This window comes from Pristiophorus japonicus, chromosome 1, assembly GCF_044704955.1.
Source record: "Pristiophorus japonicus isolate sPriJap1 chromosome 1, sPriJap1.hap1, whole genome shotgun sequence".
Taxonomy (NCBI): domain Eukaryota; kingdom Metazoa; phylum Chordata; class Chondrichthyes; family Pristiophoridae; genus Pristiophorus; species Pristiophorus japonicus.
The window spans coordinates 321931358-321956413 of NC_091977.1; the positions used below are offsets into that span (position 1 = coordinate 321931358).

Sequence of the window (25056 nt, forward strand, 5' to 3'; positions counted from 1 at the left end):
ACCTATGCAGGGAGACACAGGGAAGTAAATGGGGGCAGGAGCAAAAGATAGAAAGAGGAAAAGTAAAAGTGGAGGGCAGAGAAACCCAAGGCAAAAATCAAAAAGGGCCACATTACAGCAAAATTCTAAAGAGGCAAAGTGTGTTAGGACAGGACCTTGGTGAGGCCTCACCTGGAATATTGTGTTCAGTTTTGGTCTCCTAATCTGAGGAAGGACGTTCTTACTATTGAGGGAGTGCAGCGAAGGTTCACCAGACTGATTCCCAGGATGGCGGGACTAACATATGAGGAGAGACTAGATCGACTGGGTCGACTGGAATTTTGCTGTAATGTGGCCCTTTTTGATTTTTGCCTTGGGTTTCTCTGCCCTCCACTTTTACTTTTCCTCTTTCTATCTATTCACTCTTGCTTGGGCGGGATGTATTAAATGAGCCTGATCCATATCCTCATTTGACATCAGCGCACACCTACTTTCAAGCAAGGTTCCTGGATAGTGACCAAGTAAAGGAGCACTGTCTGATGCTTTAATGGCCCCAGAGCACACCATTACACACCACCCTCATCTCAGCTGAGCAAAGAACTTGGCACAGACTAAGGACTGAACATGGAAACCTGTTGGTCTGTACAGTTCAATTCCACAGTGGTCCGTTTATTCAGCCATTGGAGAGCATCAGCTTAACCTTTCAATTCACTCTCTACACTACCACATAATGGGCCCAAGTTTCCACATGATTCGCGCCTGATTTTTAGGAGCAACTGGTGGAGAACGGACTATTTTAGAAATCGCAATTCTCCTGCAGTTCTAGTCAGGTAGAACAGTTCTAGTTTAGAACAGAATTTTTTCTTCAAAAGGGGGCGTGTCCGGCCACTGACGCCTGATTTGAAAGTTTCCACAGTGAAAATGTACTCCAAACTAAAGTAGAATGGCGCCAGTGAAGATTTTTGTAGAACTGAAAAAACCTGTTCAACACGTTAAAAAATCAGGCGCAGGTTACAAATTTGGTGTCCAGAACGAGGTGGGGGGGGGGGGGGGGGGGAAGGGAACTCATTAAATTCGACAATAAATCCTTATTTATACTTCTACAAATATTATACAAATAAATCCAACCTGAATAAACATTTATAAGCCAAGAAAAGATTAAATAAACCATCTTCCTACCTGTGTGAAAGTGCTTCAGCCAGGGAGAATTCTGCAGCCGTTCGTGCCGCTGAGCGGGAGGGGGGAAGAGAGAGAGAGGGGGGGAGGGAGAGAGAGAGAGAGAGGGGGAGGGATGGAGAGAGAGAGAGGGGGAGGGATGGAGAGGGGGAGGGATGGAGAGAGAGAGAGAGGGGGAGGGAGGGAGGGGGAGGGAGGGAGAGAGAGGGAGGGGGAGGGAGGGAGGGAGAGAGAGGGGGAAGGAGGGAGAGAGAGCGGGGGGGGAAAGAGAGAGCGGGGGGGGGGGGGGGAAGAGAGCAGGAGCTGGCCGTGGGAAGAGCCTCATTCACGCAGCTCCAGTGAGGCCATTCAGCCAGGGCTAGGGGCTGCGTGCTTCGGGCTCCTCCCACACAGTTCACCGCCTGGAGCTACTGCACTTGCGTGCCGACTGTAGCGCGCATGTGCAGAGGTCCCGGCACTGTTTTCAGCGCCGGGACCTGGCTCCGCTCCCCCCCCACAGCTCGTGCTGGCTGCGCCGAGGGCCAGAGGACCTGTAAGTAGGTGGAGAATACCGAGGATTTTTTTAGGCGCCGTTTTAGGCGCGAAAAACGGGCGCCCAGCTTGGAGGGCGCCCGTTTTTTTTCTTGTGGAAACTAAGTTTCTACACGATAAAAAAACGGGCGCCCCCGGACCTGGGGGCCCATTTTTCGCGCCTAAAAACAAAATCGCGATTCTGGAGCGTTCTGCAGCTCCTTGTCTGCCTGGCGCGCCGCCCAGGGGGGCGGAGCCCTACTCGCACCGGATTTTGTAAGTGGGAGGGGGTGGGTACTATTTAAATTCGTTTTTTTCCTGCCAGCAACGCTGCACGTGTGCGTTGGAGCGTTCGCACATGCTCAGTGTGGAAAAAAAACATTGGCACTTGGCCATTTTTGTAGTTCTTTGTAGCTGTTTAATTTTTGAACATTTTTTTAATAAAAGCACATTAGCACTTGCAGCCTTCTCACTGTCTCCTCCCCCCGCCCCGCGGGAAGAACGGGCATCTCAGGCTGACTGCAGCATTCTTTGTGCCTGATGCACTTTCACACAGGTAGGAAGATGGTTTATTTAATCTTTTCTTTGCTTATAAATGTTTATTCAGGTTGGATTTATTTATATAATATTTGTAGAAGTATAAATAAGGATTTATTGTAGAATTTAATGACTTCCCTTCCTCCCCCCCACCTCGTTCTGGACGCCTAATTTGTAACCTGCGCCTGATTTTTTAATGTGTAGAACAGGTTTTTTCAGTTCTACAAAAATCTTCACTTGCTCCATTCTAACTTAGTTTGGAGTACGTTTTCACTGTGGAAACTTTGAAATCAGGCGTCAGTGGCCGGACACGCCCCCTTTTGAAGAAAAAATTCTGTTCCAAAGTAGAACTGTTCTACCTGACTAGAACTGCAGAAAAAAAAATGTGGAGAATTGCGATTTCTAAGATAGTCCGTTGTCCACCAGTTGCTCCTAAAAATCAGGTGAAAATCATGTGGAAACTTGGGCCCAATAAGTCCACCTTGAAGGTGATTTTAAACAATTCTATCCAGGATAGTGAAATGCAATCCTCCACAAAGGTGGCTAAAAGGTTTGGACTACCATATAAATTAAAAAAAAATGGAATTTGACTTGCTCAGTTCCTGCAACCCAGTGGCCCTGATCATAGGCAATAGCAACCCCTTGGTACATTGCAGGCAAGGCCACTGGTGTTCCATTAACATAGGGAACACTTGCAGAACTCTTGAACCAGTGATTGATTTATTAACTGAACAGAACTGGCTGCATATTTATGGTTTAAAAGAGATTGCCATCTTAATAACATCAACAAACTACATTCATATAGTGCCTTTATATAGCTCCCGAAATTGTTTCAGAGATGTAGTCAAAAAATGGACATGGAGCCAAAGAAGGAAGATATTTGAAGGAATTACCAAAGGTTTGGTCAAAGAGGTGGGTTTTAAGGAGGCTCTTGAGGGGGAGGTGGGCAGGCAGGGTGCGGGGGTTTAGGGAAGGAATTCCAGAGGACAGCACCTCGGCTGCTGAAGGCACAGGTGCCAGTGGGGGGGCGGGGGGGAAGAGAGAGAGGTTGTGTACAAGAGGCGAGAGTCTAAGATTTAGCGTTCCGAGAGGTTCGAGGGCTGCAGGATGTCAGACAGAGAAGGGCAAAGCCTTGAAGGGATTTAAACGCAAGAATGAGAACATTAAAAGGAACTAGGAAGCAATGTAGGTGAGTGAGGACAGGGATAATGGGCAAGGGGGACTCGGCACAGAATAAGATACAAGCGGCAGAGTTTTGGAGATCTGAAGTTTATGGAGGGTGTACTGTTGGCTCAGATAGTGTGATCGAGGCATGGATGAGGGCTTTGGCAACAGATGAGTTGCTAGCAATGCCTACATCTTGAGAATTAATTTTTTAAAAGCTGGAAGTGGAGAGGGGATTTTAGAGGCCTGCAGTGGAATATTCCATTCAGTCCACATCATATATTTCAATTTGTGGGGATAAAACTCTTAAGGGCTAGAAATTCAGTTTTTGCCGATATGGTTTTTTCCTGTTGTTTTACGGCAAAAATACCACAAAAAAACGTTGCAATGTTTTAAGGGGGTAAAATTAGCAAATAAATGCGCCCGACTGTAAAAATCAGCGTTGCACGAAGATTCGCAATGGAAACCGCAGTCCTCGCCAATTTCAGTCCGAGGCCTATCACCGCCAAAAATACAGGCCGTGGGAGGGGAGAAAACACACAAAAAAAAATTGCAAAAATCAAAGAATAAACAATCAGAAAACAGTCACTATGCACATAACTAATGAATTGCTGAAAAAGAATTAAAAAATAAAAACTTCAACATGCCTTTTTTTTTTGTAGGTCTTCATACCTATCGCTGTTTCTGGGGCTTCAACGTGGTTTTTTTTTTTCACCCTGAATACTGGTTCTCTGAACGGCCAATTTTAAGCAGTCCGGTTTTTTTTTGCCGTTGCACGTGGTCGATCTGCTTTTCAGCGCTATTTCAAAACCATTCGTTAACTTTGGCCAATTTAGGTGAGTACAGGTGCAGCATTGAGAATCCGGAGTTCTGGAATCTGTAAAATGTTCCAAAACGACCCTGCCTGACCTCGGGCCTCGCCTCGCTGTCCTTACCTTGGGGCCTCCTCACCAGCCCGCCCGAACACCACCTCTGCGGGGCTGGCCCGCCCGAGCACCACCTCGGCGGGGTTCCACCCATCCGGACAACAACCTCGGCGGGGGCTCCGCCCGACGACGACAGCCTCAGCGCGGGCCTGCCCGATGATCTCCTTGGCGGGGCAGGACGGCCTGAATAGTTATTCGTCCGGAATATATCTCTTTCTCTCCCGCCCCCCCCCACCCCCCAGCTTTCTGACGTTCCAAAATCCAGAAATATCCGAACCTGGGCTCTGGTTCTTTCTGGATTCGTGACGTCAGAAAACAAATCGAAAATCCGGAACGGCCTTGGTCCCGAGGGTTCTGGATTTTAGGCGCTGCACCTGTACCTTTTTACCGGCAAAAAGGGTGAAATATCGCTGAAGAAACTTGCACATGACTGGCCAATTTTTCCCCCTATGTAATTGTTCAACAGGATGCTATTCCAAAATGCCTTGACTTGATCTTTATTTCTACTTCTCTGCATCTGTTCTGTGAGAGATGAAGAGGGCCATTTAGGAAGGGGTGGTAAATACCAAGAATGATATTGGTGTGTGAGCTGTGTTGGTTACGTTGAAGTAGCAATGCAGTTTCTGTGGTGTCTAGACTGGAGCTCTTAAACAGTGCACTGTTGCTTTAGAGATATATTTTTGTCTAAATAGACCTGGCTGGACCACATAAAGCACTGTCGGGTCCTGCTCTCGTCTGCCAAAATCGCTCATTATTCCAGAATCATTCTGGAATGTAAAGATAAATCTTGGCTTCAATTCTCTGCAAACTGTCTTTTTAAACCCCTCTCCCCAGTCTACACCCGCGCCTCCAACAATAAGTGTGAGGAGCTCATGGACTTCTTTGTCTCTAAGATTGAGACCATCCATTCAGCCGCCTCTGCCTCTTCTCTTCCTTCCCCTAGCTCACCAGGCCAAACTACCTCCAAGGATCCCTCCTGGCCAAGCCCTGACCCCTCATCGTTCTCCAGCTTCTCTACGATCTCCCCTCATGACCTTTGAGTTCATCATGTTTGAGACCCAACCTGCTCCCTTGACCCTATTTCCACCAAACTGCTGACCACCCAACTTCCTTTTCTGTCTCCCATGTTAGTTGTTAACTGTTCATTCTCCTCCGGTACAGTCCCCCTCTCCTTAAATCTGCTGTCATCACCCCTCTCCTCAAAAAAACAACCTCGACCCTTCCGTCCTTGCAAACTACCGATCCAACTCCAACCTCCCTTTCCTCTCGAGTCCTTGAACATGTTGTCGCCTCCCAAATCCGTGCCCATCTTTCCCACAATTCCATGTTTGAATCCCTCCAATCCGGATTCCGTGCCTGCCACAGTACCAAAACGGCTCTCATCAAAGTCACAAATGACATCCGTTTGACTGTGGCAAAGGCAAACTATCCCTCCTCGTCCTTCTTGATTTGTCTGCAGTCTTTAATGCGGTTGACTACTCTATCCTTCTACAACACTTTTCCACTGTCGTCCGAGCTGGGTGGGACTGCACTTGCCCGGTTCAATTCTTGCCTATTTAACTGTAGCCAGAGAATCACCTGCAGCAGTTTCCCAACCCCGCACCATTATCTCTGGTGTCCCCCAAGGATCTATCCTTGGTCCCCTCCTATTTCTTATCTACACGTTGCCGCTTGGCAACATCATCTGAAAACACAGCGTTAGTTTCCATATGTACGCTGGTGACATCCAGCTCTATTTCAATACCACTTCTCTCGATCCCTCCACGGTCTCTTAAATTGTCAGACTGCCTGTCCAGCGTTCTGGATGAACAGAAATTTTCTCCAATTGAATATTGGGAAGACCGAAGCCATTGTTTTTGGTCCTCGCCACAAACTCTGTTCCCTAGCCACTTACTCCATCCCTCTTTCCAACTTCTGTCTGAGGCTGAACCAAGCTGTTCGCAGCCTTGGTGTTATATTTGACCCTGAAATGAACTTTTGACCACGTATCCGCAGCATAACTAAGACCGCCTATTTCCACCTCCGTAACATTGCCCATCCCTGCCCTTGCCTCAGCTCATCTGCTGCTGAAACCCTCATCCATGCGTTTGTTACCTCTAGACTTGACTATTCCAACACACTCCTGGCTGGCCTTCTCACATTCCATCCTACGTAAACTAGAGGTGATCCAAAACTCAGCTGGCTGTGTCCTAACTCGCACCAAGTCCCACTCACCCATCACCCCTGTGCTTGCTGATCTACATTGGTTAAGCAACAGCTCGACTTCAAAATTCTCATCCTTATTTTCAAATCCCTCCATGGCCTTGCCCCTCCCTATCTCTGTAATCTCCTCCAGCCCCACAATCCCCCACCCCCGAGATGTCTGCACTCTAATTATGCCCTCTTGAGCATCCCTGATTATAATCGCGAAACCATTGGTGGCCGTGCCTTCTGTTGCCTAGGCCCCAAGCTCTAGAACTCCCTGCCTAAACCTGTCCGCCTCTCTACCTCTCTTTCCTCCTGCAAGACGCTCCTTAAAACATAGAAACATAGAAACATAGAAAATAGGTGCAGGAGTAGGCCATTCGGCCCTTCTAGCCTGCACCGCCATTCAATGAGTTCATGGCTGAACATTCAACTTCAGTACCCCATTCCTGCTTTCTCGCCATACCCCTTGATCCCCCTAGCAGTAAGGACCTCATCTAACTCCTTTTTGAATATATTTAGTGAATTGGCCTCAACAACTTTCTGTGGTAGAGAATTCCACAGGTTCACCACTCTCTGGGTGAAGAAGTTCCTCCGCATCTCGGTCCTAAATGGCTTACCCCTTATCCTTAGACTGTGACCCCTGGTTCTGGACTTCCCCAACATTGGGAACATTCTTCCTGCATCTAACCTGTCTAACCCCGTCAGAATTTTATATGTTTCTATGAGATCCCCTCTCATTCTTCTGAACTCCAGTGAATACAAGCCCAGTTGATCCAGTCTTTCTTGATAGGTCAGTCCCGCCATCCCGGACCTACCTCTTTGACCAAGCTTTTGGTCACCTGTGCTAATTTCTATTTTTGCGGCTCGGTGCCAAATATCTTTAACTCATAATACTCCTGTGAAACGCCTTGGAATGTTTCACTACGTAAAAGTCGCTATATAAATACAAGTTGTAAATTGGTAGTCTGCAGTCCATCTTAAAAATGGAACCTTTATTAGACTCAGTTGATAATTTTTTATTTGAAGAGTTGCCCTGCTCCCCTTCAAACAAAAATGGAATTAAAAGGTAGCTTGTTTTTGCTTCTATAGAATGACTAATATATTTCTGTTAGATCGTCTGATCAGACACCGAGCCTGTGCTTTGAAGGACACTGCCAATGCCATTATGAAATCAGAACTTGATGAAGAATTTGAAAAACTCTGTGAAGAAACTCAAGAATCTCGAAAGAACAGAGGTACAGTCATTTTCTTTAGAGTATAAAAGTGGAACGCTGACGTGTTCTGCCCTGCAGTATGCTCCTTCAGATGCTTGTAGCAATAGCAGTCACTTTCGATTTTAAAATTCTCATCCTTGTTTTCAAATCCCTCCATGGCCTTGCCCCTCGCCTATCTCTAATCTCCTACAACCCTCGTGGATTTTTTAGCGCAGTCAAGATCACCTACAGCTCAAGGTCCTATTCCACTGAGAGTCAAGAGCGCAGAGGTGCTCATCAAGGACAAAGTGCCTGCTGGAAGGAGCACTTCGAGGATCACCTCAACCAAGACTCTGTCTTCGACATGAGTGACCTTGATTCCATCCCACAGCATGCTACACTTCGGCACAATCCCAGCCCGGCATGAGGCTGAAAAGACCATCCGACAACTAAAAAACAAGGCCTCGGGAGCAGATGGAATCCCCGCCGAAGTACTGAGGCATTGTGGGGAAGTACTCGGCGCGAATCCACGACCTCATCTCCCTTATCTGGAAGGAGGAGAGCATACATGGGGATCTCAGATGCTGTAATCATGACCATCTTCAAGAAAGGTGACAAGTTCGACTGCGGTAATTACAGAGGAATTCCCCTGCTGTCTGCCACAGGGAAAATCATCGCAAAAATCCTCCTAAATCGTCTCCTCCCAGTGGCTGAAGAGCTCCCCCAGAGTCGCAATGTGGATTCCGCACACTAAGGGGCACAACGGACATAATCTTCACCACGTGACAAATCCAAGAAAAATATAGGGAGCAGCATCAACCTCTTTGACCCCACAAAGGCCTACGACTCTGTCAACTGTGAGGGATTATGAAGTGTCCTCAAATTCGGCAGTCCTCAAAAATTTGTCACCACCCTCCACCTGCTTCACGATGACATGCAAGCCATGCTGCTTACCAACGGATCTACAACAAACCCAGTGCAAGTGCAAACCGGGGTCAAGCAAGGCTGTGTCATCGCACCAACGCTCTTCTCAATCCTCCTCGCTGCAAAGCTTCATCTTGCCTTTAACAAGCTCCCCGCTGGAATAGAGTTATCTACAGGACAAGCGGGAAATTGTTCAACCTCCGACGCCTCCATCCAGGTCTAAGGTTGTTCCAACCTCTGTCATTGAATTACAATATGTAGATGACTTTTGCGTTTGTGCACACTCTTGAGTCTGAACTCCAAACCATCGTTGACACCTTCACTGAAGCGTACGAGAGTCTGGGCCTTACATTAAACATCAGGTAAGACAAAGGTTCTCTACCAACCTTCACCCGTCATGCAGTACTGTTCCACAATTAATAAGATCCATGTCGAGGCCTTGGACCATGTGGACCACTTCCCATACTGGGAGCCTACTATCAGCAAGGACAGACATCGATGACGAAGTCCAGCACCACCTTCAGTGTGCCAGTGTAGCCTTTGGCCGCCTGAGGAAAAGAGTGTTCGAAAACCAGGATCTCAAACCAAGCTCATGGTCTACAGAACAGTAGTGATACCCGCCCTCCTATATGCTTCAGAGACATGGACTATGTACAGTAGGAACTTCAAAGCACTGGAGAAGTACCACCAACACTGCCTCCGTAAAGTCCTGCAAATTCATTTTCAGGATATGCGCACCAACTGCAACGTTTTCTCTCCGGCCAATATCGCCAGCATCGAGGCATTGACCACGCTCGATCAGTTTCAATGGGTGGGCCACATTGTCCGCATGCCCGATAGTAGACTCCCGAAACAAGCACTCTACTCCGAGCCATGCCATGGCAGGTGAGCCCCAGGAGGGCAGAGAAAACGCTTCAAAGCCTCCTTGAAAAAATGTAACATCCCCACCGACTCTTAGGGATCCCTGGCCCAAGACCGCTCAAAGTGGAGGAGAAGTATCCGGGATGGCGCTGAACACTTCGAGCCTTTTCGCTGGGAGCTTGCGGCAGCCAAGTACAAACGGCGGAAGGAGCGTACAATAAATCAAGCACCCCACCCACCCGTCCCTCCAATCACCATCTGCTCCACCTGTGACAGAGACTGTAGATCCCGCATTGGTCTCGTCAGTCACCTTAGAACTCATTTTAGTGTGGAAGCAAGTCATCCTCGACTCCGGGGAACTGCCTAAAAAGAATCATCTCCTACAACCCTCCGAGATATTTGCGCTCCTTTAATTTAGGCCTCTTGAGTATCCCCAATTTCAGTTGCCCTACTATTGACAGCTGTGCCTTCAGCTGCCAAGACCCTAAGCTCTGGAATTACCCCCTAAACCTCTCCTCATTTAAGGCGCTCCTTAAAACCTACTTCTTTGATCAAGCTTTTGGTCAACTGCTCTAATATCTCCTTATGTGGCTCAGTGTAAAATTTTATTTTACATCACTCCTGTGAAGTGCCTTGGGATGTTAAAGGCGCTATATAACTACAAGTTCTTGTTATACATACATACATAAGGAAGAGCTTGTCAGTCAAGTTCCAGAAGCAGTCCCAATTGAATGCTAACAGTTAGCAAGCATCTGTCATGCCAAACTGCATGTAAGGGGAAAAAATGTGAATATTGAATTTCAAATAGTATTCCAGTATTTACACTTTTACTGTTGCTTGTAGGCTGCTGTTTTTCCAAATTTGCACCCACATTTTATCACGTGCTACCAAAGAGTTCCACCACTGAGAATAAAAAGCCAGGTCTGGAGCTTTCCTACCAAAGAGCGGAAGAGACCTCGCCAGTAGCTACAAGCACGCCTTCAACCTCTACAGGTTTGTGTTGTCAATGAACCTGTATTCTTTAAATGTTTTTCTTTGCTCTGATTTTGAAACCTTGTTCGTTCGGTTTCGTGGTCAATTTGAGGGTTTGTGTGAGAGCAGCTGGACTCTCCCTCCTGATGGTGATGATTTTGAAAACATGCTGCACAGTCCCTGAGGTATTTTAAATGCAGCCTGTTTTTAAAAGGTGTTTTAAGTTGGTAGGAAGCACAAACTTGATGCGAGCAATTTTGATTGCAGTATATGGTTTGCCAGATACCGCAATGGAACTGTTCTCGTCCCACATATCAGTGTCGCACGCTAATACATGTGGCTGCAAAATTTTAAAAGCTTGTGCTATCGCACAATGACTTAGTTGGTAAGGCAGCATGTAGTTGAATCATACAGACCAGATTTTCTTGGCTTTAATTCTGATCTGTGCCCAGTTAGCTCATCTCAGTTAGGTGGCAGTAACATTGCCCAAGTATTTATCGAGCAAGAGGATAGCCTATTGACCACTATCCAGTGACCCTGGTGTGTATGGCGATTGCATGAAGAAATGACTGTGGTTAGTTATGGCACTTGTTGCTCCACAGGCCCTCCCATCGCTATCCCTTTGATTGGCTAGCCTTCCCGCACTCACTGTCTAAGCTTGCATGTGAGGAACAGCATTTTGCGTGAGCTACTGGAGAGTGATTAGCGTGGACTTTTATCCCCATGAGTCAGTACCTCGTGGAGAAAGGAATGGATACCAGTGTCTCATCCAAAGCAGTGATGCTGATGCACATGCCTGAGATAGCCAGAATAACAGAAATCATTCTGAAAAAAACACCTAAATCAAAAAAGTGAATTGGATGGGGTTTTGAAAAGCTTTTGATTCCTTTTGGATAATAAATAAAACTTGCAGTTTAAAATATACCATTATTAAACGACAAAGGGGGTTTGTTTACTTTCAACTTTCAAATGAATGTATATTGACTTATTTGAAAACACTGAATCTGTTTAGTATTTGAAATTCTAACGAAATGAAACCAATCTATTGCCACATTGAGCCGCTGACTGTAGCAAATACTATTTTTCAGTGTAAGCTTAATTCTGCTCCATAGACCCAGGTACTATTGGAATTGCAACAAAGTGCAGTGCCAAGATCCTCACAATTGCCAGAACTTGAACACTGCTTGCTGGCAGTCTATTCAATCACAATCATGCTGGTGGGTGAGCCTATGGGTTGACGTGCATAACTAACCTCAGTCTTTTATCTTCACCCTGGTGTAGATAATGACTCTGCCATTTTTTGTGGCAATAATTAAAATATGCAAGAGGCAAAAAAAATACATTCCTCACTACTCACAACTGCAGCATTGTAAACCTAGACCAGCAATGGCATGAAATGCAATCTCAGAATAAATAGAATGAAAGCAGTGAAGTCAAGCCTGTTTGCAAGCACTTCATACAAATGTTATATGACGGTGAAATCCCTATAAATAAGAGTAGATTCCTGTACATTACAGAGCATACATCTCTCTGATCTGTAATTTCTAGTACGACATTCAGTGGAAAAATACCACCAAAGAAACTACTGTATGACACGCACCCTCGGTGCTTCATATGATGCAATGCCTAATGTGGCACTGAGCCTTACATACTAAGTTTGTTTCCTGGTCTCTGCCGAGTTTGTCAATCTCGACTGTGTTACTACAATTGTACTGAGCATTCCTGGGCTGCCGGGGGCGGGGAGGAGGGAGAATAACTGATAAAAATGGGCTGTCATATTTATATATGATCCATAATATAAAGAATGATTGCATATGATAAAATATCTGAGGGGGAAAATCCTAATGATTGCCAGCCAGATTGTATTGATAGCTATTCTGGCATGTTGTAACAGAATACTTTGTTTATGTAGCTCATTCAAAGAAGAAACTTCGTAGATCTAGACGACGGGACTGTGCTTTATATAATAAGAGCAAGAAGCTTTCATCAAATATCAGATATGAGGAGGATGGTGACAGCGAAAATGTCACTGAGGGAATAGAAAATCGCAAAGATTCAAGTGTAGATCAGACTGACTACAATGGAGATTCTTCCATGGAAACTCAGCAAGAGCAACGTTTCTATAATGGGTGTAGCAAAATAAAAAGAAAATTGTCTAAGGAAATGATTAAACCACAGTCTGATGATGCACTTTTGTCTGCTGGTGAAAGCATCTGCAAGAAAAAAGTGATTTCTACTAATGAAGCAAAATGGGAAGAAAGTGAACTGAGTAATGGAGATTCTCTTAAAATCCAGCAACTTGAGACAAGTGAACACAAGGACAGGAAGGGAGATAAACTGCATCATACTGCAGGTTTGTGTATATATATATATATATATGTGAAAGTGCTTCAGTTATACAATTGTTTTGCCAACTTTTTTTCTTGGGATTTGGGGGAGTAATTATGTTCTGATGAAGGGGACATGAACGTCCATGTTGCACGTTTTGACTACTTTTGCAAACATGCCAGTGGTATTAACAGAAGCTAGCCCAATGTTTTGTGAACATTGTGGGAGATAATAGGGCATGGAAAATCAATAATGTGTTAGTGATTTTAACTTAATATTTAAGTTTTTTTCCCCCTCGTAAGAAAGCAACTCAATCACATGAATAAATTAAATTAGTATAAATAACTTGTGTAACAAGAGTATGGAATAGCAACAAAATGAGGTACGTTTCAAAAATACATACATTGGATGAGTAAACTCCCTGCTCAGTCCTACATAGTGAGGGGACTAAAGTAGTGAATGTGGTACAGGTGGATGTAAAAGATCCTATGGCATTGTTCAAAGAGTAGGGGAGTTCTCCCGGTTCCCTGGCCAACCTTTATCCCTCAACCAAAACCACCAAAACAAATTCATTAACTTAGCTCATTGCTGTTTGTGGAAATTGGCTGCTGTGTTTGCTCAAGTAACAACAGCAACAACATTTCAGAAGTAATTTATTGGCTTCGAAGTGCAGAGGACGTGCACTAAATAAATACCAGGTCATTCTTTTTTTATAATTTGCTTTATCTTAATAATTTGAGTTTCACCTCCAGTTGATCTTATTCTTGAAAAACATCAGCTTTTGGCAGGTTTTAAACTTTCCCCTTCAGTTCCATGTAAAACCAGGAGCCTGACATTCAGAGCTTGTTGGGCTCATGCTAGGGAATGAGTAATAGCAAGCTTGGTTGATTTGACTTTTTTTGTTAAAAGGTCAGGCTAGAGACTAGGGCCTAGAAATTCGATGGTACGGGCCCATTTATCAAGTGCTAAATGAGTGCCTAAGTTTCCAAATGATGCGGGCAGAAAGTACATGTTCATTACTAGCCAGAAGTGTGCCACCTGCCATATTGGTGCAGGCACAAAAAAAGGGTTTCAGGGCCCATGCCCGAACCTGATGTTGGACATATGCAAATAAGGGGCCTGACACCTGTTGGAAGCCCCTGCGCAAAATTGGGTTGCCCTGAACGCAGCCAGTATCTGGCCCGCCAAGTTCAGGAAAGCCAGGTCCACATGTAGCCCTTAAAGGGACCACTGCAGGTCGCCACCAAAACAATGTTTGTTGAAATAGGCTCATCTGAATGTGGAGCTGGACCACGGGGCACCACCGGCCACCGATCTCGCTCCTCGATTTTACGACCTGCATCCACAGCCCAAAACTCCAGAGGTCTTCACCGTTGAGCTACGTGCCGTTGCCCAACAGGTGCCTGCAGCTGTCTGACAATGATGCCCAATATGAGTGATTGCACACCAGTGGGCTTGGGTCCAGTTTGCTCATTTACTCCCTGCTCTCCTTTTCTTGTGGAAAAGTGCCAAGCAATATCTGGCGTAAATGAAATGGCAATGTCCTTTGGGAAATGGAACGTGGGTATCTGTCGCACTGTGCCACCTTTTTATCTGTAAATTGCAGATTTCTTTTTCTGTCGGATATCGTGCAGATATTTGCTGTGTTTCCTTTAGCTTATAATTTTCCATTTATATTGCATACTCTCAGCTGATGTGTTATCTCACCAGAGGTGGTAAAAGGGGTATTGTCCCTTTTTTCTTTCTTCACTCTTCCCCCAGCCAGGAAGATGGGCTGGAGATGGCCAAGGACATCTTCTAGTGCCATTTCATTGTGGAGATATGCAGAACCGCAGTGCAGACTAGACATTTGTGTTGTGTTCCCCTAATTAGCCCCCCTTCACTTAAATGCTGACTTCTGCTCATTAATTGTCCCTAACACCATGAAAAAGGGGTTGAACCAAATACTGTGTTTGGTGTCTTTAGCCCACACATTTTTGGCAACTTATCATAATGCTGTGAATGGAAAGTATATAAATTGGAATTATAAATGATGTGGTAAATGCTTTTGGGAGTTAAATTAGTGAAGGTCGTAAAGATGATTGCAGAAATTTCAGACAAAAGAGGAGCACCATTTTGAAGGTGTTACTATTTATATTTCCCCACACAGAGAAATACTCCATGTCCTGTATGACCCGCAGCAGGCGGGTCCAGGTGGAACAGCAACAGCACATTAATGTTGAGAAAGCAATGGAGGTCCTTTCTGAACACACTCCACCTGTAACTGTAGATCATGAAAGGTTGAAGGTAGGTTGTGGTACATGGGCTATTGCTATCTTAAACATTCTATTTGAAATGGTCAATTTTTAAAACAACTTCTGTATTCGATAGTTCCTAGTTCTGTTAACCGTGTCAATCTTATAGGTATTCCTTATCTCTATGTAAAGAGGTGCATTCAACTCAAAGGAACATTAATTTGATATCGCTTTGTCCTTGTAATGCAAAAATGTAATTTTGAGTAAAATAAATTTTAAGTTCCTGACCTCCTGATAAATTGATTTTACTAGTGATTCTACAATAGAACTGAATTGCTCCTTTTGCAAAATCTTTCCAGCAAATACAAAATATAAATTTAAATAAAGCCTGCGAAAATGTCAGGAACAGGAGTAGGCCATTCAGCCCCTTGAGCCTGTTCCACCATTCAGTGAGATCATGGCTGTTCTGCGACTTAACTCCATATACCTGCATTTGGCCCATATCCCTTAATACCTTTGATTAACAGAAATCTATCAATCTCCGATTTAAAATTAACAGTTGATCTAGCATCAATTGCCGTTTGTGGAAGAGAAGAGAGTTCCAAACTTCTACCACCCTTTGTGTGCAAAGGTATTTCCTAATTTCACTTCTAAAAGGTCTGGCTTTAATTTTTAGACTATGCCCCCAAGTCTTAGAATCCCTAACCAATGAAAATAGTTTCTCCCTATCTAATCATGCATCAGCCACATCAGCTATTTTGCTGTTTTCATAAGGCGCTCTGTTATATGATGACCATTAATATTGAGTGTACTGGCTGTAGTTCCTTCTTAGTCCAGAAATTTCAGTATCTTTTATTCCCACCTCTCACCGTAATATACTGCTCCTAACAGTAATGTTATCGATGCAGTTCATTAGCTGCGGGGAAATTGTGTTTTACTAACTCCGTAGATTAAAAAAATGTAGAATCCAGTCAAGTATGCTGCAAACTCTTTTGAAATACTGAATTCATAATTGACTGCTAAATGTGTTCTTCAATCTGGTTCACATGCAGAATCTCTGGAAACAAGTTACTGAGAAAAGTGAGGGATTCACTGTACTTCAGCTTGAAAAATTGTATGCAGTGCTCAGTCAGTGCATCTACTATCATCGTAAGGAGTTTGACAAGACTATACTAGTACAGGTAAGTTAGTGGACCTTTTAAATTTGAAGCAAAGCATTCCCCACTCATTTATATCTAGGCTGACTAAGCATTAATAGCTTTAATGTGCCATTTGTGTGATTAAAACATAATGAATGATCTCATTACGTTCACCGGAGTGAACGTAATGAGATAATCTGTAAATACTTCACCCCAGTGTTACATAGTTGAAAATGCTTTTTCTAGAAACAACCCAAATTTGGAAAGACTGAATCTTGCAACCGTACTATTGTGTTCCTCGCTGCGAATGAACTCAGGTAGCCATTCATATACTAACCATTATACTTTATTGAAAGCCTGACACATGAGGGAGTACTTTGTACCACAAGTAATTATCCAGGATCCGCCCCTGACAGTTTTCATAGAAATTTACAGCACAGAAGGAGGCCATTTCGGCCCATCGTGTCCACGCCAGTTGACCAAGAGCTATCCAGCCTAATCCCGCTTTCCAGCTCTTCGTCTGTAGCCCTGTAGGTTACGGCACTTTAAGTGCACATCCAAATATTTTTTAAATGTGTCCTGAGGGTTTCTGCCTCTCACACTTTCAGGCAGTGAGTTCCAGATCCCCACCACCCTCTGGGTGAAGACATTTTGACTTGTATCTTCTCTAAACTTCCTTCCAATTACTTTAAATCTATGCTCCCTGGTTGCTGATCCCTCCGCCAAGGCAAACAGGTTCTTCCTATCCACTCTATCCAGGCCCCTCATAATTTTATACAACTCAATCAGGTCTCCCCTCAGCTTCCTCTATTCCAAAGAAAACAGACCCAGCATCTCCAATCTTTCCTCATAGCCAAAATTCTCCAGTCCAGGGAGCATTCTTGTAAATCTCCTCTGCACCCTTTCCAGTTCAATCACTTCTTTCCTGTAATGTGGTGACCACAACTGCACACAGTACTCCAGCTGCGGCCTAACCAGTGTTTTATGCAGTTCAAGCATAACCTCATTGCTCTTTTATTCCATGCCTTGACTTATAAAAGCAAGTATTCCATATGCCTTCTTAACCACCTTATCTACCTGACCTGCACTCCAAGGTCTCTTTGTTCCTCTACACTTTTCAATGTCGTACTATTTAATGTGTATTCCCTTGCCGTGTTAGACCTCCCCAGATGCATTACCTCACACTTAATCCGGATTGAATTCCATTTGCCACTGTTCTGCCCATCTGACCAGTACATTGATATCTTCCTGCAGTCCGTAGCTTTCTTCTTCATTATCAACCACACAGTCTATTTCAGTGTCGCTTGCAAACTTCTCAATCATACCCCCAACATTCAAGTCCAAGTCATTGATATATACTAGGAAAAGCAGGGGACCCATCACTGAGCCCTGTGGAACCTCACTGGATCCAGCCTTCCAGTCACAAAAACACCCATCAAACATTACCCTTTGCTTCCTGCCTCTGAGCCAATTTTGGATCCAACTTGCCATTTTGCCCTGGATTCCATGGGCTATTACTTTCATGACCAGTCTGCCATGTGCAACCTTATCAAAAGCTTTGCTAAAATCGATATACACTACATCATATGCACTGCCCTCATCAACCCTCCTGGTTACCACCTCGCAAAATTCAATCAAGTCAGTTAGACACGACCTTCCCTTAACAAATCCATGCTGACTGTCCTTGAATAAACCATGTCTTTCCAAATGAAGATTTATCCTGTCCCTCAGGATTTTTTTCCAATAATTTTCCCTATACCAAGGTTAGGCTGACTGGCCTGTGATTACTTGGTCTATCCCTTTCTCCCTTTTTAAACAAAGGTACAGCAATAGCAGTCCTCTAGCACCACACCTGTAGCCAGAGAGGATTGGAAAATGATGGTCAGAGCCTCTGCTATTTCCTCTTTTGCTTCTCTTAACAGCTTGGGATACATTTCATCTGGGCCTGGGGACTTATCCACTTTCAAAGCTGCTAAGCCTCTTAATATTTCCTCTCACTGTGTTTATCTCGTCTAATATTTCACATTCCTCCTCCCTCATTGCAAAGTCAGCATCGCCCCTCTCTTTTGTGAAAACAGATGCAAAGTATTCATTCAGAATCATACCCACGTCTTCTGCCTCCACACAGCGACTCCTTTATGGTCTCTAATAAGCCCCACTGTTTCTAGTTATCCTCATGCTCTTAATGTATTTATAAAACATCTTTGGGTTTTCTATGATTTTACTTGCCAACATTCTTTCATACTCTCCCTTTGCTTTCCTGATATCTTTTTTAATTGCACCCCTGCACTTTTTATACTCCTCTAGAATTTCTGCAGTATTGAGTTCTTGGTACCTGTCATAAGCTTCCCTTTTTTTCTTTATCTTACCCTGTATGTCTCTTGACATCCAGGAGGCTCTAGATTTGTTAGTCCCACCCTTTTTTTTTAAGGGAACATGCTTGTTCTGTACCCTCAGGATCTCCTTGAATGCCTCCCACTGTTCTGACGCTGATTTGCCATCAAGTAGCCATTTCCAGTCCACTTTGGCCAAATCCTATCTCAGCTCAGCGAAATTGGCTTTTATTCCTGGTCCACCTTTGTCCTTTTCCATAACTACCCTAAATCTTACTGAATTATGATCACTAGCACCAAAATGCTCCCACAGATACCCCTTCCACCTGCCCCTCTTTATTCCCCAAAACCAAGTCCAGAATCGCCCCATCCCTTGTTGGGCTTGTTACATATTGGCTAAAGAAGTTCTGAATGCATTTTAGGAATTCCGCGCCCTCTGTACCATTCACACTACTTTTACCAGTTAATATTAGGGTAGTTGAAATTCCCCACTATTACAGCTCCAGTTTTTGCACTTCACAGCAATTTGCCCACATATTTATTTTTCTATCTCCCTCTGACTGGTTGGGGGTCTATAGTACACGCCCTGTAGTGTGATCGCCCCTTTTGTGTTCTTCAATTCAACCCATATGGCCTAATTTGATGATCCTTCCAACATATCATCCCTTCTCACAGCTGTAATTGTTTCTTTAATACTGCGACCCTGATAAATGAGGGAGTACTTTGTACCATAAGTAATTATCCAGGGTCCACCCTTGACAATTTTCCTCTGTTTTAAATGTGGCACCAGTTCCTTCCTTAGAAACATAGAAAATAGGTGCAGGAGTAGGTCATTCGGCCCTTCGAGCCTGCACCACCATTCAATAAGATCATGGCTGATCATTCACCTCAGTACTCCTTTCCTGCTTTCTGTCCATACCCCTTGATCCCTTTAGCCATAAGGGCCATATCCAACTCCCTCTTGAATATATCCAACGAACTGGCATCAACAACTTTCTGCGGTAGAGAATTCCACAGGTTAACAACTCTGAGTGAAGAAGTTTCTCCTCATCTCAGTCCTAAATGGCTTATCCTTAGACTGTGACCCCTGGTTCTGGACTTCCCCAACATCGGGAACATTCTCCCTGGATCTAACCTGTCCAGTCCCGTCAGAATTTTATATGTTTCTATGAGATCCCCTCCCTCATCCTTCTAAATTCCAGTGAATACAGGCCCAGTCGATCCAGTCTCTCCTCATATGTCAGTCCTGCCATCCCAGGATTCAGTCTGTTGAACCTTCGCTGCACTCCCTCAATAGCAAGAACGTCCTTCCTCAGATTAGGAGACCAAAACTGAACACAATATTCCAGGTGAGGTCTCAGCAAGGCCCTGTACAACTGCAGTAAGACCTCCCTGCTCCTATACTTAAATCCCCTAGTTATGAAGGCCAACATGCCATTTGCCGCCTTCACCGCCTGCTGTACCTGCATGCCAACTTTCAATGACTGATATACCATGACACCCAGGTCTCGTTGCACCTCCCCTTTTCCTAATGTGCCGCCATTCAGATAATATTCTGCCTTTGTATTTTTGTCACCAAAGTGGATAACCTCACATTTATCCACATTATACTGCATTTGCCCACTCTCCTAACCTGTCCAAGTCACCCTGCAGCCTCTTAGCATCCTCCTCACAGCTCACACCACCACCCAGCTTAGTGTCATCTGCAAACTTGGAGATATTACACTCAATTCCTTCATCTAAATCATTGATGTATATTGTAAATAGCTGGGGTCCCAGCACTGAGCCCTGCGTTTCACTGCCTGCCATTCTGAAAAGGACCCGTTTATCCCGACTCTCTGTTTCCTGTCTGCCAACCAGTTCTCTATCCATGTCAATACATTACCCCCAATACCATGTGCTTTAACTTTGCACACCAATCTCTTGTGTGGGACTTTGTCAAAAGCCTTTTGAAAGTCCAAATACACCACATCCACTGGATCTCCCTTATCCACTCTACTAGTTACATCCTCAAAAAATTCTAAAAGATTTGTCAAGCATGATTTCCCTTTTATAAATCCATGCTGACTTGGACCAATCTTGCCACTGCTTTCCAAATGCGCTGCTATTTCATCTTTAATAATTGCTTCCAACATTTTCCCCACTACTGATGTCAGGCTAACCGGTCTATAATTCCCCATTTTCTCTCTTACCTCCTTTTTTTAAAAGTGGTGTTACATTAGCTACCCTCGAGTCCAAAGGAACTGATGCAGAGTCGATAGACAGTTGGAAAATGGTCACCAATGCATCCACTATTTCTAGGGCCACTTCCTTAAGTACTCTGGGACTATCAGGCCCTAGGGATTTATCGGCCTTCAATCCCATCAATTTCCTGACTAATGATGTCCTTCAGTTCCTCCTTTTCACTAGAACCTCGGTCCCCTAGCAATTCCAGAAGGTTATTTGTGTCTTCCTTCGTGAAGACAGAACCAAAGTATTTGTTCAATTGGTCTGCCATTTCTTTGTTCCCCATTATAACCTCACCCTGTACAACAATTCCCATACCCATTGTCACCCTCTTTTCCATACCATCTCACAAGGCCTCGTTACCTCTGAGGTCTCTTAGGAACATAGAACTTGTTGATTATATCAAATGACTTCCTTGTCTTCATTAATATCCATATTTCCTAGCTACCTCCACCCATCATCTATTTCTGGAAAAACATTTTCCCCCCCTCTACTTCCCATCCCTAGCTCTGTTACCAATACACTTGTACTCTCAATTCCCCCTCCTCTATCCCTTCACATGTGACACAACTCAATCATTCTGCCCTTGATCCCATCACATCACTCCCACCCTCGTCCTTCCTGCCCGCTACAAATTCTACCTGTGCGCACTGATGTCTGAGGGCCTCAGACCTGACTGCACCGAGCCTGATTTGGTGTGGTCAGCCACCAAGTCTGGGTCATGCACTACCATGTCGAGCATTATTGTGTCTCCCTGTTGACTGCCAAATCGTCCTCCTACTCCTGCTATCACAGCCCCCTCAGACACTCCCTAAGCCCATGTTGTGCCATAGTTTCTCTCATGCGTCCCCTCCCCCTTTGCTAAATTCATAGGTATTGCTTGAAGAAGACAAACCATGGTCCATCTAGTTCGCCTTCGAGCATCCTGGCAGTCACATGATGCAACAACGGAGTTGATAACGAATTGTGGCAATCAATCTCTATCAATTAGTCTACGAAAAACCCAGACAAAACCCCCAGTGATGGAATTCTTTGGGAACCATCGATCCAAAGACACCTGTTCCTCCGAAGCACGCTACATTTGCCATAATCTCATGTCTCAATTTACTTGTACTACAATTTCAAAATCTTATCTAATTTGCATTTAATATCAATCAGGGCCCCCAGATTTTTCATTTTCTATACACATTATTTTCTTTTCATTAAAGTAATAGCCCCTACCTAGATTTTTTTTGTCCCCATGTGAAGCACTTCTCTACATTATGTTTCATTTGAATTACATAGAATATACAGCCCATTTGGCCCAGTTAGTCTATGCTGGTTTTTATACTCTGCACGAGTCTCCTCCCATTCTATCTGCCTCATCTCAGCCTTTCAGCATATCTTTCTATTCTTTTTTCTCATGTATTCATCTAGTTTCCTTTTGAACCCTTCTTGCCTCAACCACTTCCTGTGGTATCGAGTTCCACTTTCTGAATAAAGCAATTTCTCCTTATTTCCCTATTGGATTTCTTAGTAACTATCTTGTATTTATGGCCTAGTTTGGGGTTCTCCCACAAACGTATACATTCTCTCCACACCTACCCTGTCAACCCATTCATAATTTTAAAAGACCTCTATCGGGTCTCTTAAGTCTTTTGTTTGTTAAAGAAAAAAGCTCCAACCAGTCCAGTCTTTCCCGATAGCTGTAATCTCTCCGTTCTGGTACCATCCTTGTAAATCTTTTTTTGCACTTTCTCCAGTGCTTCTACGTACTTTTTATAGTATGGAGACCTGAACTGTGCACAGTAATCTTTAGTGCAGCCTGACCAGGGTCCTATACAAGTTTAGCATATATTCACTATTGAACTACCCGCCTCCAATCTGAATAACTACCCATTAGCCTTACTCTCTGCTTTCTATTTTTTAGCCAATTTGCTATACATTCAACTATTTGTCCCCATGACTCCACATGCCCTAACCTTTTTTTGAGCCTATCTATGGTATCTCTGCTGAATACTCAAGTATGTTCCTGTAGGTTATCCTGTGCAGCTTTGCATTCTATAACAGCAACAACTTGCATTTATATAGCGACTTTAATGTAGTAAAACATCCCAAAGCACATCACAGGAGTGTTGTCAGATGAAAATTGATATTGAGCCAAAGGAAGAGACATTAGGACAGATGACCAAAAGCTTGGACAGAGGTACGTTTAAAGGAGAGAGGCGAGAGGCTTAAGAAAGGAATTCCAGACCTTAGGGCCCAGACAGCTGAAGTCCCTGCTGCCAATGGTGAACTGAAGGAAGTGGGAGATGGAGGAAGCCAGAGTTGGAGGAATGCAGAGTTCTCAGAGGGTTGCAGGGCTGGAGGAGGTTGCAGAGATAGGGACAGGTGAGGCCGTAGAGAGATTTGAAAACAAGGATGAGAATTTTAAAATAGAGATGTTGCTGACCTGGGAGCCAATATAGGTCAGCGAGCACAGAAATGATGGGTGACTGGGATTTGGTGCGAGTTAGGATATGAGTAGCAGAGTTTTGGATGAGCTAAAGTTAAATGGAGGGTGGAAGATGGGAGACCATCTAGGAGAGCATTGGAATAGTCGAATCTGAAGGTGGATTTCAGCAGTAGGATAGGCTGAGGTGGCGAGGGAAGCTATTAGGGAGTTGGAAGTAGGCGGTCTTGGTGATGGAGAGAATATCATTAGCTTTGTATCATTTGCAAATTTAGCCACTGTGCTTGCGGCCTCTAGCTCCAAATCACTTATGAAGATAATAAACAAGCGGTCCCAAAACAGATCCACTGGTAACATTCTTCCAGTCTTATGACCATTCCTGTACCAAGCAATTACAATTTCTTAGATCAAGCTTTTAGTCACCCCTACTAATATCTCCTTTTGTTTGCTGCCAAATGTTGTCAGATTACATTTTTGTGAAGCACCTGGGATGTCTTTTAGTGTTAAAGATGCCATATAAATGCACATTGTACTGCATTCCACCTCCTAAGCCTTACCAACTTTTTCCATTTCCCTTTCACCCCCGTTTGCTATCCACTGTTTTTCTCTTCTCGGTGTGAAGTATTTTGAGACATCATCTTATACATGTGCTGTAGAATTTATTTGGATGTAATTATTGGTTTTAACAATAGCTAATTGAGGAAATGCTGCAAATTATCTTGCTCCCTTCTCCTCTTCCCTCCCCTCCATGGTTTCAGAAGTGAAGTTTCAGTCCGAGTCATACAGACCAGGCAAGTCTCAGGTTCCCCACATGGTGTTGGATGAGTTAACTGGTCTTCATTGGGGCTGTGGTAGAAGTGCAAGAATTGGCACAACTCCTCTGGGTTAGGGAGGAAAATTGGGCAGGGTTCCCAATCCTGAACATTACACAGCAACCTCTGCTGGAGGTATTAATGTGAGGACATCAGATAGCACAAGATCCTACAGACTTGGGTAAGTTACTAATACTCACTGTCAAGGCTGAAATATGAAGAATAGATATTTGAAAGTGTTATGATGACAGCTGCCATCTATGGAACCATACCTTGGTGAGGAAATCACCTTCAGGAAGAAAGAAAATAAATGTTTTATCCTCAAGTGTGATGTAGGTATACAGCTCAATTTATCAATGAATAAAATTTGTTCTTGGTAAACATTTGTTAGGTTATGATAACGGAGACATTTTATAAAGAGTAAACATCATTGCTTGATTTTCTTTTTCCTCTGTCCTGCAGAAAATGGAGAAAGAAGTGAGGAGGTTAAGTCAATCTTGAGCCTTCTCATTACGAATGGATTTTCCTCGAATCTTGCATGAGTTTCCAGTCACTTTGTTCGGAACTGGTTCCAGTTTTTAATCATTTGAATGTTTGTAACATAAAATGTAAAATCAACTTTTCCATCGATGAGCAATCCTTTTGTTGACCAAAACCAGTTATTTTTTGATTGAATATAAATATATATTCTAGCAGAAAATGAAAAGTGTTTTATTGGGCTAAAATATTTGCCATGTGTTACGTACTGCCATATTTTGTAATTTCTGTAAAGAATAAAGTATCAAATTTGAGAAATGAACGTGTAGCCTATGATTTTACAGCAGCTGGCATACTACCACAATTAGACCTGCAGGAGCTGCAATATTATGTATATGTTGTTACATGTGCTTGGTTAGACATTTTTGTTCAGAGCTTATTTATTTAGTAGTGCTCACTTATCCACTTGTATTAATTTATGTAGTGAGACTTTAACCTAGCCCAAAAAATGGACACATTCAGAATGCCAATCAGACTAAAGCAATTATGATCTTTCAGTTAATTTTTAAGCGTGACGATTCTGGTTTAGAAATGTAGTATTTCAGTTTAGGAAAAATAATTTTGAAACATCAAAATTAATTTGTGCA

The 25056-nt window shown here is 43.8% G+C and overlaps 1 protein-coding gene across 2 annotated transcripts in view; it reads left to right on the forward strand.

The window, feature by feature from the left end:
- Positions 1-24701, forward strand: part of LOC139272592 (ATPase family AAA domain-containing protein 2-like) — a 114773-nt gene extending 90072 nt beyond the window's left edge. Inside the window, exons 23-28 of one of the 2 annotated variants that reach the window (XM_070888668.1) lie at positions 7592-7714; positions 10301-10450; positions 12342-12782; positions 14907-15043; positions 16044-16172; positions 16377-16466. In XM_070888668.1, coding sequence (XP_070744769.1) covers positions 7592-7714; positions 10301-10450; positions 12342-12782; positions 14907-15043; positions 16044-16172; positions 16377-16451 — 1055 coding nt within the window. In that variant the 3' untranslated portion in view covers positions 16452-16466. Of the gene's footprint in view, positions 1-7591; positions 7715-10300; positions 10451-12341; positions 12783-14906; positions 15044-16043; positions 16173-16376; positions 16467-24394 lie in introns of those variants that run through there. The other variant, XM_070888677.1, reaches the window with a different exon arrangement.
- Positions 24702-25056: the final 355 nt, after the last annotated feature.